Source organism: Hyla sarda, chromosome 6 (genome assembly GCF_029499605.1).
Source record: "Hyla sarda isolate aHylSar1 chromosome 6, aHylSar1.hap1, whole genome shotgun sequence".
Taxonomy (NCBI): Eukaryota; Metazoa; Chordata; class Amphibia; order Anura; family Hylidae; genus Hyla; species Hyla sarda.
The window spans coordinates 120,809,901-120,826,394 of record NC_079194.1 but is presented as its reverse complement, the minus strand read 5'-3'; the positions used below and the strand labels follow the sequence as shown (position 1 = coordinate 120,826,394).

The following is a 16,494-nucleotide window of genomic DNA, read 5'->3' as shown; positions in this document are numbered from 1 at the left end:
TAATTGCCTATAATTTCCACCTGTTGTCTGTTCCATTTGCACAACAGCATGTGGAATTGATTGTCAATAAGTGTTGCTTCCTGAGTGGACAGTGTGATTTCACAGAAGTGTGATTGCCTCGGAGTTACATTGTGTTGTTTAAGTGCTCCTTTTTTTTGTTGAGCAGTGTACAAATGTAGCTTGCTGCTAAAATCAGCATGGCAGCACAACATCTAGGTAACAGCACCTTTTGGCACAGGGCAGGTGCAATGTTGACAACAGTATATGTGCAGCGATGCATACATGCTATGCTGTTCACTAGACTGGATATTGAGGGACAAAGCACACAGTACTGCAGCCCAGAGGTAGCAGCAATGCTATTGGCCCAGCATATGTGTTTAGTGGCCCAGTGTTGAGTGGAGATGCTGTACGCATGGTCAGTCACTCACTGGATATACTGGGCCAGGCACTTGAATGCATATGAATTGCTGTGTACTCAGTACATGAGAACAGTACAGCAACTGTTATGTAGGCTTCATCAGTGTATAGGGAGACTGTCTTTTGACAGGAGTCCCTGCTCCTGTATCAGCTTGGCAGTGGCTACATGGGCATGGTGAGCATTATTCTGCCTTACAGCAAAGATTTGTCAGTAAATCAATACAGATTCTACGTGTAGCTTGTCCCTTAATAGACTATTTATTAAGTCTCTCATATACTAGAATTAGGACACTTTGCTCTGGACTGGATTTTGCTTATTGAGAAGGAATTTTCTGTAATAATCAAACCTGAATGATGCAAATGACACATTGAATAGAAATGAATATTTTTAATCAACACGTCTGCTCTGGAATACTTTCTGTGTGAATAAAGTTGTCCAACAACAGAAATATAAAAAAGCCCTCAAAATATGATAAAGTAACTTAATTACTGATGATCGCACATGCGGCAAAGATTACAGCTTCACGCATTTTTGGGACAAAATGCGTGAACTTTACATTTAGTATTGAAACATTTTGCAAGTTTTCCACAACTTGCTCAAAGTCTATCACTTTCACTGTTGCCAGGGAGGTGTACTTGTTGTTACATATTTCACAATTAGGGAGTTGTGAACCCAAATTCAGCAACCTTTGATGTCTTAAAGAGAAATAGTTATCTTTCCTAACATGTCTGTTATAATGAATACAATAATTCTCCATGAAATAACACTGCTGGGGCATCCTATTTTATTACCCTTCATTGTGCTGTTCCTCAGTAATTCCTCCTGGAAATTAGTGTATATATATTATCTTTGTCAAAGGGAGAAATCCCTACCTACCTCTTAAACGGCCCAATGAGCGCTGACGGTAGCAGACTGTATAGGGACACAACTTATTCACAAGAAGAATGGTAACGCCTAGCTGTCACTTTATTTATACATTTCCAGAAGATTAAAATCTGAGCAATGGCACAAAGAACAGATCTTAAGATTGTGACTTGATTGAAAATACAAGTGTTTATTATTAGACAAAGTAAACTGATCAAATTAAACTGTACTATTTGCAGCAGGTGTCCTGTTATACTTACTTTTACTAATAAGGGATCCCCTCGATCAGGATTCTAGTTTATTACCAACATGGAGAAAAGCAACAAACAGTGCTTCTCTTATTTAGAGAACTGACACATCCATGACTCTACACTGAGCGCACTTATGTACCATGCAATGCTACATTTCACCTGTGGTGGTGCTGCTGGCAAAAGTAATACTTGCTACCAGGTTTCCCAACAAACTACTGCCAATAGCTGGGGGTCTCCATCACCAAGGGAAGCCTTCCTGGGACTTGGGAAATCAAACTTTACCCCAGAAGATCTGGAAGGTCGCCATTTTCAACTGTGACTGTATCTCCAAGGTGCCAGGATTGTGCACCAGACAGCAGCAACCCTGCGCAGGTGGGGAGATGATATACTGTATCGCGTTACTTGAACTGGGGACTGAACTCCTACACCAGAGCAGGCCACATGACATGAGATTGCGATTGTTCTATGAGGGTGAACTATAAGTTAGGAGGGGGGCACCATTTATCTGCGAGGGAGTGCTGTTAGGAGGCACCATTTTTTTTTAGGAGGAAGCACTATTTTGCTATAAAGGGACAGTATTTTACAATGAAGGGGAACTATTTTCCTAAAAAGGGAAATTTTTGGTTTAAGGGGGCACTGTTTTGCTATTAGGGGCCCAAAGGTGGGCATTTTTATTGTGTGGAGGCACAAAGTTGGTAATGTTGAATGTTTTAGGGTTCACAAATGTTTTATTTTTTTATTTTAAATACCCCTTTTCTGATCCCCAAAACAGGAACTGAAATCCCTTCCATACAAGATGTGCATCCACACAATAAAGCTACCTTTATTATTTCATACAATATTACTTTGTGGGCACTATCTAGTGTGCCATTATAACAAACTATGGATATTTGGCTTCGGGAGAATCCGGCTTGCGGTGCTGATCGGCCAGACCAGTATATTGACTAAAAGAGGATTTATTGACCAGAATGCAATGCGTTTCGCTGCGCATGCACAGCTTCCTGATGCCTGAGGAAGCTTCGCATGCGCAGCGAAACGCGTTGCATTCTGGTCAATAAATCCTCTTTTAGTCAACCTACTGGTATGTTCGATCAGCGCCGCGAGACGGATTCTCCCGAAGCCAAATATCCATTGTCGCACATGTTCCGGAGGGCAGCAGACGACCTATTTCATACACCTTTTCCATTGTTGTGTATGTGACTACACAACCACCCAGGGTGAGTAGTTAATTTATATGCCAATCTCACTCTTTGGGTTTAAAACAATATTATTCTATGGAGCGCTTACTTCCTTATCTCTATTATAACAAACTGTCAGGACTCTAGAAAGATTTTCGCAATTTCTTTATGTCAAAAAGAACTAACTAGACCCGATACACCTTTAACAAAGACTCAGTGAGGAGTAATAGATAGGAGAGATCCAACAATAAAGAAGGCACAGTCCTGTGACATCCTTCTGTTTGTTAGGGCAAACCTGTTTTTTTTTAACCTCATATGTGGAACAATAAATCTTTCATATATTGAAGTTTAAGTATTATGAAGATCTGAGGTCAGGGACAGTTAAAATGCAATTGTCAGCAAAAATATGCTTGTGAAGCTCCACACCCCGTGCTCGGTTTCTTTATACTTACAAATTTTAGCTTTATAAGCCCTTGAGGGAGTCAGGCCGACAGTCAGAGCCCCAGGTCCGCTCTGCTCCGGGCAGCACCGCCTCTTTCTGCCTACGTCGGATAGTTGATTGACAGGCAGGGTGTGCGGTCAGCAGAGCTACACAGGGCCGCTGCAGCCCCGTAAGTCCTGCCTGTCTATCAATTACGCCACATGGGCAGAAAGAGGCGGTGCGGCCCGGAGCAAAGCGGACCCTGGATCCCCACGTTCCTGAACTGTCACTCGGCAGAAAAAGTCCCACCCACAAATCGCCCAGTGCAACAGAGCTCAATGCTTGAGAGTGAGCTACATTGCTATTTGGGAATACACCTTTAACACTTCAGCATTGTATGTAGATATATTTACAATATACAGTGGTCCCTCAAGTTACAATATTAATTGGTTCCAGGATGACCATTGTATGTTGAAACCATTGTATGTTGAGACCAGAACTCTATGGAAACCTGGTAATTGGTTCTAAAGGCACCAAAATGTCATCCAAAAATAGAAAAAAGTGAGGATTAAACAAAAATAAATAGATAACAAATACAGATAAAGCAAATCCTTACATATAAAAGTAAGAAAGATCTGCTGGGAGCTGTAATCACTGTCTAGGTCAGTGTTTCCCAAGCAGGGAGCCTCCAGCTGTTGCAAAACTACAACTCCCAGCATGCCCGGACAGCCAAAGGCTGTCCGGGCATGCTGGGAGTTGTAGTTTTGCAACAGCTGGGGGCACCCTGCTTGGAAAACACTTGTCTATGTAGAGGACAGGAGCTTCTTCAGGGTCCTGTACAGAACACGCAAGGTCCTAAAAAAGTAACATGGAGTCGCCCTCAACTGGTGTCCAAAGGAGCAGGTAACCCTGGTACAGGTAAAGTATGCAGAACATGTTGTACCTCCCTCTCCCTCTGTAGGGGGCACTACCAGACATCAGTCAGTGCATACGCTTCAGTAATACAGGTGTTTTACCAGTAAATTGCCGATTCTGATTGGTCGGTTCTTCCGGCCATTGACACGTTTCACAGATCTGGACTGTCTGTAGCATTTTATGTTGAGTCTGGTTTCAACTTACAATGGTCCAGAAAAGACCATTGTATGTTGAAACTATTGTATGTTGAGGCCATTGTAAGTTGAGGGATCACTGTACTGCATAGATCATTACTGTATGCCCCTAAGGTCTCCTATTAGATATAGCAGTTTGTTCCCAATATCTAAGTAGACAAATTTTTTGGTTAACATTTAACCTGTAATTGAAACTTCATTAATAAAATGTAAAACATCCTGCCAATAACTTTCCATAACACTTATATAAGGTCTGCGTGTCTCGAGCATTAATGCATATATATATATATATATATATATATATATATATATATATATATATATATTCTAGACTGTAGCCCCCAATAAATGTATTACAAACACCTTATACACAGGAACACATATTCTAGAAACCTTTTGTAATAACTTTTTAGCTTTGCACGCTCTCTACAGCTGATGATAATACAACCTGTCCACTTGACAAATTTTTTGTTCTTGTAAAAAGAAATAATTTTGCATTTTCAAGCTACTGATGACAAAAAAAGTTTTACTCTCTTGGTCATTTTCCAATAGGCATGTTGCCTACCAAAATCTGACGACTGCTCTAACCTTTTGTTATATTATAAAAGGTGAACTTTTTATAAATGCCCCTCATTCCATACATCCCCTTGGTTTTAGTCCATACTAACCCAATGCAGGAGTCTAAAAACGTCATATTTAGAAGGAGAAACATATAGAAAAGACTGTTTTGAGAATCTAGTATATTGAATTGCATTTCATTTCCACAGGACATCTTTATGATTCATAAATTTTACAATTTCCAAATAGTTAAAAAAGTTGGACTATCAGAACATATAACATTTTATTAGGGATACCTATGCTTCCCTGTCCTTCATATTTTAAAATTACCTAAGCTGCCATGCGCACATGAGGAGCAGCATATTTCTGCCAATAATATTTCTTGTTTATAAATTTTTTAGCAGATTTGTGCCGAAATCTGTAGGCTCCATCTATAATTTTCAGTTATTGCTGAGTGATTAGGTTGAGCTTAGCCACTACAATGTCAGCCATAAACTGTGCACACATAAGAGGTGACCATACTCTTGTATGACTAAGGCACAACCTAAGAAGCAGCAGCAGCAGCAGCAGCATGGAGGACATTATAGAATCTAAGCTTTGAATCCAGCCCTGGGGTAAGATCTAATAATTATAGTAAACTTTTGCAGTCTCTGTTTCTCTCTCTAAACTCACTCTCCCTCCCTTCCATTTCCCTTCTTACAACTGCTCCCCATAGACTTTTTGTTAGCAGTATGTGTACAGATTTTTAAGTGAGCTACTAGTCTGTCATGTAAACACAGAAATAAGTTTGTTTCTTTTAACTTTTTCAAAAAGGAATGAAGTTCAGTAAGAGAGGGAAATGAGGAGCTTGATAAGAGGATAAAGAAGGATTTTATTCTGGTATGATAATAAACAGTTTCTTACATTCACCTGATTTAAGAAAAGTTTGTTGAAATGACAGTGACCATTTAAAGAGTACCTTTCATCAATTTTTTTTATATGTCATAGATTATTCAATATTAAACTGGTTTCTAATTGATTTTGATTAAAAATTGTTGACTTTTTTATATGTATTTTGTGTTGGAAAATCTGACCACCAGGGGTCTCCCTAGGAGTCCCTGGTTGCAAGCATTCGGACTCACGCTGGCCTGGCATTGAGTCCAAAATCGCAGACCACTGTGCTCACTCGCATACCCTGCAGGGCTCTATACACTGAGGACAAGCGGCGCTCCGTACACTGAGGACAAGCGGCGCTCCGTACACTGAGGACAAGCGGCGCTCCGTACACTGAGGACAAGCGGCGCTCCGTACACTGAGGACAAGCGGCGCTCCGTACACTGAGGACAAGCGGCGCTCCGTACACTGAGGACAAGCGGCGCTCCGTACACTGAGGACAAGCGGCGCTCCGTACACTGAGGACAAGCGGCGCTCCGTACACTGAGGACAAGCGGCGCTCCGTACACTGAGGACAAGCGGCGCTCCGTACACTGAGGACAAGCGGCGCTCCGTACACTGAGGACAAGCGGCGCTCCGTACACTGAGGACAAGCGGCGCTCCGTACACTGAGGACAAGCGGCGCTCCGTACACTGAGGACAAGCGGCGCCCTGTACACTGAGGATAAGCGGGGCCCTGTACACTGAGGATAAGCGGGGCCCTGTACACTGAGGATAAGCGGGGCCCTGTACACTGAGGATAAGCGGGGCCCTGTACACTGAGGACAAGCGGCGCTCTGTACACTGAGGATAAGCGGGCCCTGTACACTGAGGATAAGCGGAGCTCTGTACACTGAGGACAAGCGGCGCGCTGTACACTGAGGATAAGCGGGGCCCTGTACACTGAGGATAAGCATGGCTCTGCAAATGCGGTCTCACTTGTTACCACCCCCCTCTGCTCTCCTCAGCGAAGTGAGTGTTAGTAGTAGTTAGGGAACAGAGCCTGAGTTCGTTTAGAAACGTTTACTTAGTGACAGGTACTCTTTAACCTATGAATTTCTTGTGTATCCTAACGGGGGAGTTTACCAATACATACAAACAATATGGTAATGTATTGAACGGAGTACATTATTTTAACTAAATCATCTATTTTAGGAACAATCAGAACTCCCAGAAAGTTAAATGTACCTTGTACCCAAATAACCAGGATTTGGGTATCAACCGTTGGTCACGACTCTTCTTTCTTAGAAGGGCATTTAAGAAGGGACTGTACCCCCATGTCAGGCCCCAGGGTAACAAAGAATCTTCTCCTGGTGGATTGACCCAGTCCATATAATATCCAATCAACTGAATGGCCAGCATGTCATAGTGCATAAAAATAAAATAGCGATGCCCACAGATTCCCCTAGAAATATCAACCGTCTGACAAGAAGTGTCAACAGCTGGAGCAGCAGCGATCAGCTGATCACTGGGCCAAAGTCTTGATGAGACATTACTTTTAAAACATATAAATTATCTGCCATAGGTAAGGAGGGACGAGTACAGTAAAATTCCCTGGGTAGGGACATGAACATTTTTGTTCCTCAATGTACCAGAGATGTATTTTATAAATGGATGTTACAGTCATCATAATTAAAAGACAACCAGTGACCTTCCCTGTAAACAGCAAATAGGAAGGGAAGAAAAGTAAGTTTCATTCCCACAGGGCGTCTGCGAGCTGCGCTGCCACTAACAGAAGCTGACAATTTTATCATCTCATTTTATCTGAGCTTCTGTGGGGAACGTTGCTGGCAGCTGGTCTCACACAAGACTTTAATCAGGAATACAGCTTCTCTGGACATGCTAATGGAAATGAGAGATCCTCTGCCTCAGACATCAGGCTCAATAAGCACAGATGACTTCTAGTACATGCTGGCAAGACCCCTCCAGGGACACGAAGCCCCATCCCTGCGGCATCACTACATGCTGTTTAACCATTTATGGGCCATCCGCTAGACTAACAGGCATCTTACACGTGGATTATGACGAGCAAGAAGCAACGCAATGTCAATTTGTCATCATTTACATTAAATTTCTCTTTTTTAAAGGTTATTTGTAGGATTGCAAGACATGGACAGGAAGAGATAAAGCGCCTTTGGCAGGTCAACCCCACTTTTCTTCCCCAAGTAGCCTCTGGTATTATATCTTTTTTTTAAAAAACTGTAATTTAGCGCTGGGTCTTGGGTTTTTGCAACTTCGTCTTTACACCAGCATCAATGTGTGACCCGATAGTCCAGCTACTATCAGACATTTATATAACAAAGTTATGTTTTTGTTCAGATTTCAGTCACTAATATATATATATCTAATATAATCTGAAAAACTCTATAAATGACCCATTATAAAAACTGCACCCCTCAAAGTATTCAAAATGACATACAGAAAGTTTGTTAACCCTTTAGGTGTTTCACAGGAATAGCAGCAAAGTGAAGGAGAAAATTCAAAATCTTCATTTTTTACACTTGCATGTTCTTGTAGAGCCATTTTTTTTTAATTTTTACAAGGGGCAAAAGGAGAGAAATCCCCCCCTTAAAATTTGTAACCCCATTTCTCTCGAGTAAGGAAATACCTCATACGTGGATGTAAATTGCTCCATGGGTGCACTAGAGGGCTCAGAAGGGAAGGAGCGACAATGGGATTTTTGAGTGAATTTTGATGAAATGTTTTTTGGGGGGCATGTCGCATTTAGGGAGCCCCTATGGTGCCAGAACAGCAAAAGAAAACAAACACATGGCATACTATTTTGGAAAGTACACCCCTAAAGGAACGTAACAAGGGGTACAGCAGTAAGCCTTAACACCCCACAGGTGTTTGACGACTTTTCGTAAAGTTGGATGTGTAAATGCAAAAAAAAATTTTTTTTCACTAAAATGCAGTTTTTCCCCCAAATGTTACATTTTTACAAGGGGTAATAGAGGAAATGGGGATACAAATTTTGGGAAGCATTTTCTCCTGAGTATGGAAATACCCCATGTGTGGACGTCAAGTGCTCTGCTGCCGCACTACAATGCTCAGAAGAGTAGGAGTGCCATTGGGCTTTTGGAGAGAGAATTTGGTTGGAATGGAAGTTGGGGGCCATGAGCCTTTACAAAGACCCAAAAGACAAAATAAAATTTTTCATTTTCACGGACCAACGTTCCAAAAATCTGTCAGACTCCTGTGGGGCGTAAATGCTTAATGGGGTCACATGGGGGGGGGGTCCATTGTTCTGGCACCATGGGGGCTTTGTAAACACACATAGCCTTCAATTCCAAAACAAATTTTCTCTAAAAGCCCACTGTCGCTCCTTCTCTTCTGAGCATTGTAGTTCACGCCCGCAGAGCACTTTACATCCACATATGGGGTATGTTCTTACTCAGAAGAAATGGGGCTGCAAATTTTGGGGGGCGTTTTCCTATTTTCTCTTGTGAAAATCAAAATTTAGGGTAACACAAGCATTTTAGTTAAAAAAAAAAAAATTCTTCATTTTTCCATCCAACTTTAACGAAAATTCGTCAAACACCTGTACCCTTTGTTATGTTCCGTGAGGGGTGTAATTTCAAAAATGGGGTCACACGAGGTATTTATTTTTTTGCGTTTATGTCAGAACCGCTGTAAAATCAGCCACCCCTGTGTAAATCACCAATTTAGGCATCAAATGTACATGAAAGACAAAAAGAATCCCAACTGACACAGGTAAAATTACCGGTATATATGGCATTCATAGCTACATGGTGTCTATATTGATCCTAAATAGTAGTGGAAAAACTCAAAAAAATTGGATATAATACACAAAGAAACAGAGTTCACAAAATATCGCTTAAAATGAGATATAAACTCTATTAAATTTAAATTCATAAAAAACATAAGGACAGCAGTCTCAAAATCTGGACAAAAATGAGGGCCACAGTGAATCGGCCGGGCAACCAAACAGAAAGCTTTGTATAGAATGAAATTATATCTGAGAGCACTTGTTAATGCACCTTTTATTTGGGGGGGGGGGGGGGGGAAGGACAGATTATGCACCTTATTAATAGGTTATTAATGAGGATTGGAACAAAGTGCTCAGTGCTTACCCATATTTGCTGCTCTGTAACCCAACGCCGTTTTGTAACCTTTTTCAAGGTGCTGTTGCTGTCTAAATGCCTCCAAAACACTCTTATTTAAATCCATGATCCGGAAATTGTAGCACTGTGTGCGCGGTCACTGCACGGCGCCGCTGTGACGTCCGTGCACGCTAACTCCTGCCCCACTTCCGGCTCCTTCGCCAGACTGCTAAGGACCAGCGAATTAAGTCACCGGGCATGCGCACCCGGTTCCAGATACAGGCGAGACAGGGAGCTAGGCAACAGACGCCACGCCGGCACACTGGAGCGCCCACACTATTGCTTGTAAATGGTAAGTGGGATCCTGTTATTGTGAACTATGCAGACATTTTAAATTGACAGTGCTCCCAACTAGTACAAGTTACAAGCGATTTATACATGATGATATGAATGTTACAAATATGTTCAAGAATATTTATCCAATGCCTAAATTTCTATACAAATCATGAATTCATATATGCATACATAAATAATAATTTTATAAACAAAAGCAAAAATTGTAATTCTATATTTTTTTGCTACACTGGTAAATACATGTATTTTGTTTATAAATTCCTTTTAATTTTTATTTATGTATGCATATATGAATTATATTCATGATTTGTATAGAAATTTAGGCATTGGATAAATATTCTTGAACATATTTGTAATGTTCATGTAATCATGTATAAACCGCTTGTAACTTGTACTATCTGGGAGCAACATCACTTTAAAATTTCTGCATAGTTCACAATAACAGGATCTCACTAACCATTTACAAGCAATAGTGTGGGCGCTCCAGTGCACCGGAGTGGCGTCCGTTGCCTAGCTTCCCGTCTCGCCCATATCTGGAACCGGGTGCGCATGTCCAGTGACATAATTAACCGGTCCTGCGCAGTCTGGCGAAGGAGCCGGTAGTGGGGCAGGAGTTCGTGGGCACGGACGGCACGGTGGCGCCATGCAGCGACCGCGCACGCAGTGCTACAATTTCCGGATCAGGGATATAAACAAGAGTATTATGGAGGCATTTAGACAGAAACAGCCCCTTGAAAAAGGTTACGAAACGGCGTATAGTAGTGTATAGTGGTCTCCAAACTGCAGCCCTCCAGATGTTGCTAGGCAACTCACCGGCTTCCATAGTCTGCAGCACGCCGCACTAGGGAGCCAGCCACACGTCATCGCCGCCTGCTGCCACCGATGGTAAGTGGACCTCCGGCGCCGGTCACCGTTGGTTCCCCCGTTCTGCCCGGACTACTGTGGGTAGGCAGAACGGGGAACCGAACTTTAACCCCCCCTCGGCCCACAATCTGCTATTGGTCGGTCGCTTCTGACCGACCAATAGGAGGGGTGGCACCTAACTTCTATCCCTTCAGGGGTACCGGAGACCCATATGACCCAAAATGACTGCAGATCGCCGGTCTGAATTGACTGGCGATTTGCGGCGATCGCCGACATGGGGGCTCTCAGGACCCCCCTGGGTGATGTGCCGGGATGCCTGCTGAATGATTTCAGCAGGCAACCCAGTTCAGTCCCCGACCGGCTAGCAGCGGAGACCGAAATTCCAAAGGCCTGCCGCAGGATACGCCTACCGTCCTTAAGGGGTTAAAGGAGCACCAAATGCTTGAAACAATCTTATTTTTCCACAATTTTGAAAGGGTGCCAATAATTTAGCCCACCCCATTTTTGGAGTTTGGTGTGACATTATGTCCAATTTGCTTTTTTTCCTCCCTTTTATGGTTTAGTTCCAATACACACAAAGGGAATAAACATGTGTATAGCAAAATGTGTTACTGCAATCCTTTTCTGTGAGAAACACTTCATTTTCTAGAAAAATGTCAGGAGTGCCAACAATTACGGCCATGACTGTGTGTATATATATATATATATATATATATATATATATATATATATATACACACACACACATACATATATTCTCATTTTTTTTTCTCTTCACTTTCCACTCTCCCACTTCATTTCTATTGGATTCAGTTTTTCTATTAATCAGTTAATTTACTAAAGAAAAAGCTAATTCGGCAGATTTTTCACGCACAAATCCTTTTTTATTTACGACAATGGTTGACAGATTGGACAACAGTCATCATCATTTTTTCAATATCTAACCATTAACTTTAATGGGTGCGAAAAAAAAACAGATCATGACTGATCATGATGGATCCATTCTTTCCCGACTGACATAAATGTATGGTGGTGCATTGATTTTATTTTTTTCCCAGTAAAAAAAAAAAAAAAAAAAAAGATGATTTAATAACTGATATAAAGGGATGTCATTCTGTCCCCCAATCCATTTTGATTAGTGATATAAAAAAAAAAACGTAAACTGTGTGATCCTGACATTACTGACCAATAATCAGTATTACCGCTTTTACTAGTTCTTTAAGGAGCAATGCCTTATTCAAGAATTCGAGAATCAACAAATTCTATTTGGATGCTTGAATTTCTGAAGTTTTTGATCCTCTGCACCATTCACGTTCACAGTATAAGATTCACCGTGCAGTGATTTTATATCTTTCAGAGCAAGTCTCTTTGAATAAGGGAAGCAGCATTGTAGTTGTCTGCTGTATAGAAAGGGCAGGAAAGGAGAAGAAAAATTATATTCACTCAATTGCACATGAAAACAACTCAAAACAGAGTGATGTCTCCAACCGATCCACTCAAGGTGGAATTGATCTGATGCTTATTGTATCTGAGGAACAAGTCAGCGACCAGAATAAGTCAGGTGACCTCTTCTCGTACGCAGGAAATGTTTGCAGTATAATCTTAGCGTTTATTTTGCTGCAGACTGTATACCGATACCGTAAAAGCAGTATCATCAGATGTAATGGTGAAAGAATGTATTTAAAGTGGACCTCCAGTCATTTCAGTAAATAATGGCTCTATAACCTGTGTTTTTCTTGTGCTTTTGTTCACAGCTGTTAGCTTTACTGCCTTTCGCAGAATCTATTCAATAGCAGATATCTTGGTACTGTCCTGCCCGGACCTTTCTCCTTAATGACATCCCACACCATAGAACACAATTGTCCTGCATTATTGCAGAGTAGTAGGGCTGGGCGGTATACCGGTTCATACCGAATACCGACATTTTTGGGCTGCACGACATGAATTTTTCCCATACCGCAATATCGGTTTGGGCCCTCCCCCTTGGGAATGAATTATCAGCGCAGCGCAGAGCTGTCCCCACATTGGGGAACTAATCATATGTGACCCGCCAGCGCTGTTCAACTCCCCCCACCAAATCATCTGACCCACCAGCGCTGTTCTGCTCCCCCCCAATTAATTATCAGCCCAGCGGGGTACTACTCACATATGTCACCCGCAAACACTGCTCCCCTCCTCTTTGTTGGGGGCCGCCGGAGCTGGAACTCACCGTACGCCAGTGATTTCCAACTTGCGGACCCCCAGATGTTACAAAACTACAACTCCCAGCATGCCCGGACAGCCGTTGGCAGTCCGGGCATGCTGGGAGTTGTAGTTTTGCAACAGCTGGAGGTCCGCAGGTTTGAGACCAATGCTGTACCCTGTATCCCTATGCCCGGGCTGCAAAAGATAAAGAAAATAAACTTTAACTTACCTACGTCGGCCTTACGCTGGGGACTGGAACGTCGGACAGCCGTCAACCTATCACCAGCCGGAGCAATGTCCCGCCCAGGCCAGTGATAGGCTGAGCCCACTGTCATGTAAGAAGCCGGCTCGTGAAATATCAGGTTTGGTCATAAATAGTTGTATTTACTAGACTTCCTTAAAATGTTTAAAATATAAATAATTCAGTAGTATAATACAATATGATACAAAACTAGTTTTGAAAATAATTTGACCTATGTTATTGTTTTTTGGATACATTCAAGAACAAAAAATCCAGACAGTTAAATTCCATCTGCTTACATGTAGCGTGTAGACTGGTTTTTCTCTAGATTTGGTGTAAAAAAAACGTTTTCTGAGGATGCGATGTTATGGATAAGGGATGACAAGCTGATTGGTAGGGGTCTGACCATCGAGACCCCACTAATCCTGAGAAAGGAGGCCAACTCTCCCCCAAACAAATAAAGTAGAGGTGTGCATGCACAGACAGCACTCCATTCATTCTCTATGGGGCTTTCTAACATTTCTAGATTAACTAGATAACTCTACATCTAGGGATAACCTATCTAACACTCCTTCATGAAGGTTTTGTAGCAAAAGAAGTGAATAAAAAAATATGTCTATGACTGCCAGCTAATCCGGCACAAGTTAAAAGCTATGGACAATTTAGTTCTTAATATTTCTTCATTATTTATTTGTTTACTAAATGAAAAATTGTGCACCTTTCTAAACAGTTTTAATTAAAGATTTCCCGTGAAAGTCATTCCTTTGGCTTTCTCTCAGAGAGACAAGGAAAATCTGCATGCTTCCTTCTGTTAGTTTCAGAGATAACAGCTGGGGGGGGAAGAAGTTGCACACTAACTGGAAGAGCATACATGAAGGTCTTCTCAGACTGTAGAGAGAAAGGAAAGCATACAAAAAGGCAGACGGCTTTTTGCCTTTGCACTACAATACTAATTCAAATTAGTCAAAAACATTTAGAAAAAATTTTTTTCCCCAATTTTAAGCTGTCCATAACCAGAAAAACTGTTAAAACGAAATTGTTACAGATTGAAATGTTCATATTGGAGTTGAGAAACACAACCTAATATCCCACTATGCAGACAGGAATACAATGACAATCTCCATAATCCTTACCTTCTGAGCCTCCCTCACGCAGGCACGATATTCTTTGGCAAGGTCGCTGCAGTTGAGAAGCTCTTGGCGGTTTGCTGTGTAACATTTGAGAATATTGGACTGAAGATTCATGCAAACCGGGTCATAACTTCTTTTCCTACAGAGAACAGGAAAAGACCTTAGCAAACAAACTAACAACATCGAAAGGTAGAAAGAAAACAAGATACAAAATTCATCAGCACCATGGACAGCTCCCTGAAATAATCCTATGTCTCTCTCTATTCCATGGCACGGTGCAATCTATTACAGGAAAATTGCAACAGATTGTCTAAGACTCTGGATTGAGACAGAAATGTAATGTGTAGGAAATAAATTATCAAAAAAGACATACAAACAATTATAACTATAACAATTGTAACAAAATGCAGTCACCAGGGAGTATACTTAATCTACACTAATCAAGACACTTAGACCTAGAACATTTTCTGTTAAATTATTCTAGAAAATGGATTAAGATGGGTTCAAAGTAGATTATGCCATTTATAACACACATTAATAATTGTTGAGCCTTGATGTTCCCTATTCCCCCCAAAAAAAATCAAAATAACACACACACACAAAAAAAAATCACAATCACATAAAACAGGCTTACTAAAATGCTCATTAACCTACGCAACTTTTATTCTGCTCTATTTACTACCTTTTTACCTCACTTTTCTTACTTCAGATTGCCCCTGACTTGCCCAAAGATGCTTACTGAATAGGTATATTACCCATCCCAGTCAACACTGTGGTTGCAAGATAATTTTTATTTGTCTTATGAGATCTTATATGTGCTAGGCTGTAATATGAAGGACAAATGATACTGAATAACTTATAAGAGCAATCAATATTACCCAATCACAACCCAGTCAATACAAAAAATATAATATACTATACTTACCCTCCTCCTTTTCCTGCTGCCACTATTATGAAACTCCATTCCCACTGCACATCACTTCCTTGTGTCAGCACAGGGACCTGCCTCCTGAGCCAATCATTGGCTGAGACAGGACACCTCTGCAGCCACTGATTGGCTAAGCAGACACTTGTGCGGACACTCACAAAAGGAAGTATTGTGCAGCAGGACAAGGCTCTGTGACAATAGCAGTAGAAAGGGAGAAAGGAAGGAAAGTATAGGGTTTTCTTCAATTAATAGCAGCCCCGGCCTAATCAACAATAAAAAATAACCACTACAATACACCTTTAGGGTCTGTTCACAAGGGGGGTGGGGAAGGGGTGTGGCCTCACTGTGCAGGTCTCTGCCCCCTCCCTCAGTATGCTGTCTTCTCACATCTCCCCAAGCATTAGCAAAACTACAACTCCCAGCTTGTCCTCACTGACAGTAGTGGGACACAAGCTAACAGTGGGAGGATTTTTCCTCCAGCTATGAGCCCTGCGTTCAGCTGTCAATCAATGAAGTGTGTCCATGACATAGGTGATGACGCATGGACACAGCAGGACTAGTATGTGTCCAAGCATCCGGGGGGGGGGCAGTTGTTTGACTGGCTTTTTCAGTATGAAATACTGAACATTTTTTAATGAAAGCAATTGCAAAACCTATTGGTTTTGCCTGCTTTACAACATATCAAAAGTTTTTGTATCTGACAGTACCCATTTAACCAAAAAAACTTACACAGCCCATGGGCAAAAGTGGTTAAGGTTCTAGAATAAAATTTGCCATGTTTTCTAATATTATGCAAACTTTAAAAGAAAAAGGGGATGGTTGTCACTTGTCATGTAGGATAAGGAGTCAGTCAACAGGTACAGAAAATATTTGGATGCAAATCCTGAAACAGATATGAGGTTCTATTGGATGAATATGTCATAAGGTAAAGGGCCTCAATAAGGAGAGTTTCTAGGGATTTACAATATGAATATCATTTATTTAAAGAAATGCATCTCAGATTAAAATTCGCTCTAAA

At 41.5% G+C, this 16,494-nt stretch overlaps 1 protein-coding gene across 5 annotated transcripts in view; it reads right to left on the bottom strand.

Annotated features, from left to right (window-relative positions):
* Positions 1 to 16,494, bottom strand: part of CHCHD6 (coiled-coil-helix-coiled-coil-helix domain containing 6) — a 343,619-nt gene that overhangs the window by 103,883 nt on the left and 223,242 nt on the right. For 3 of the 5 annotated variants that reach the window (XM_056524875.1, XM_056524873.1, XM_056524874.1), the window contains 2 exons: positions 14,552 to 14,687; positions 14,160 to 14,306 (listed from right to left, as the gene is read on the bottom strand). In XM_056524875.1, coding sequence (XP_056380850.1) covers positions 14,175 to 14,306; positions 14,552 to 14,687 — 268 coding nt within the window. In that variant the 3' untranslated portion in view covers positions 14,160 to 14,174. Of the gene's footprint in view, positions 1 to 14,159; positions 14,307 to 14,551; positions 14,688 to 16,494 lie in introns of those variants that run through there. The other 2 variants (XR_008844998.1, XM_056524876.1) reach the window with 1 other exon arrangement.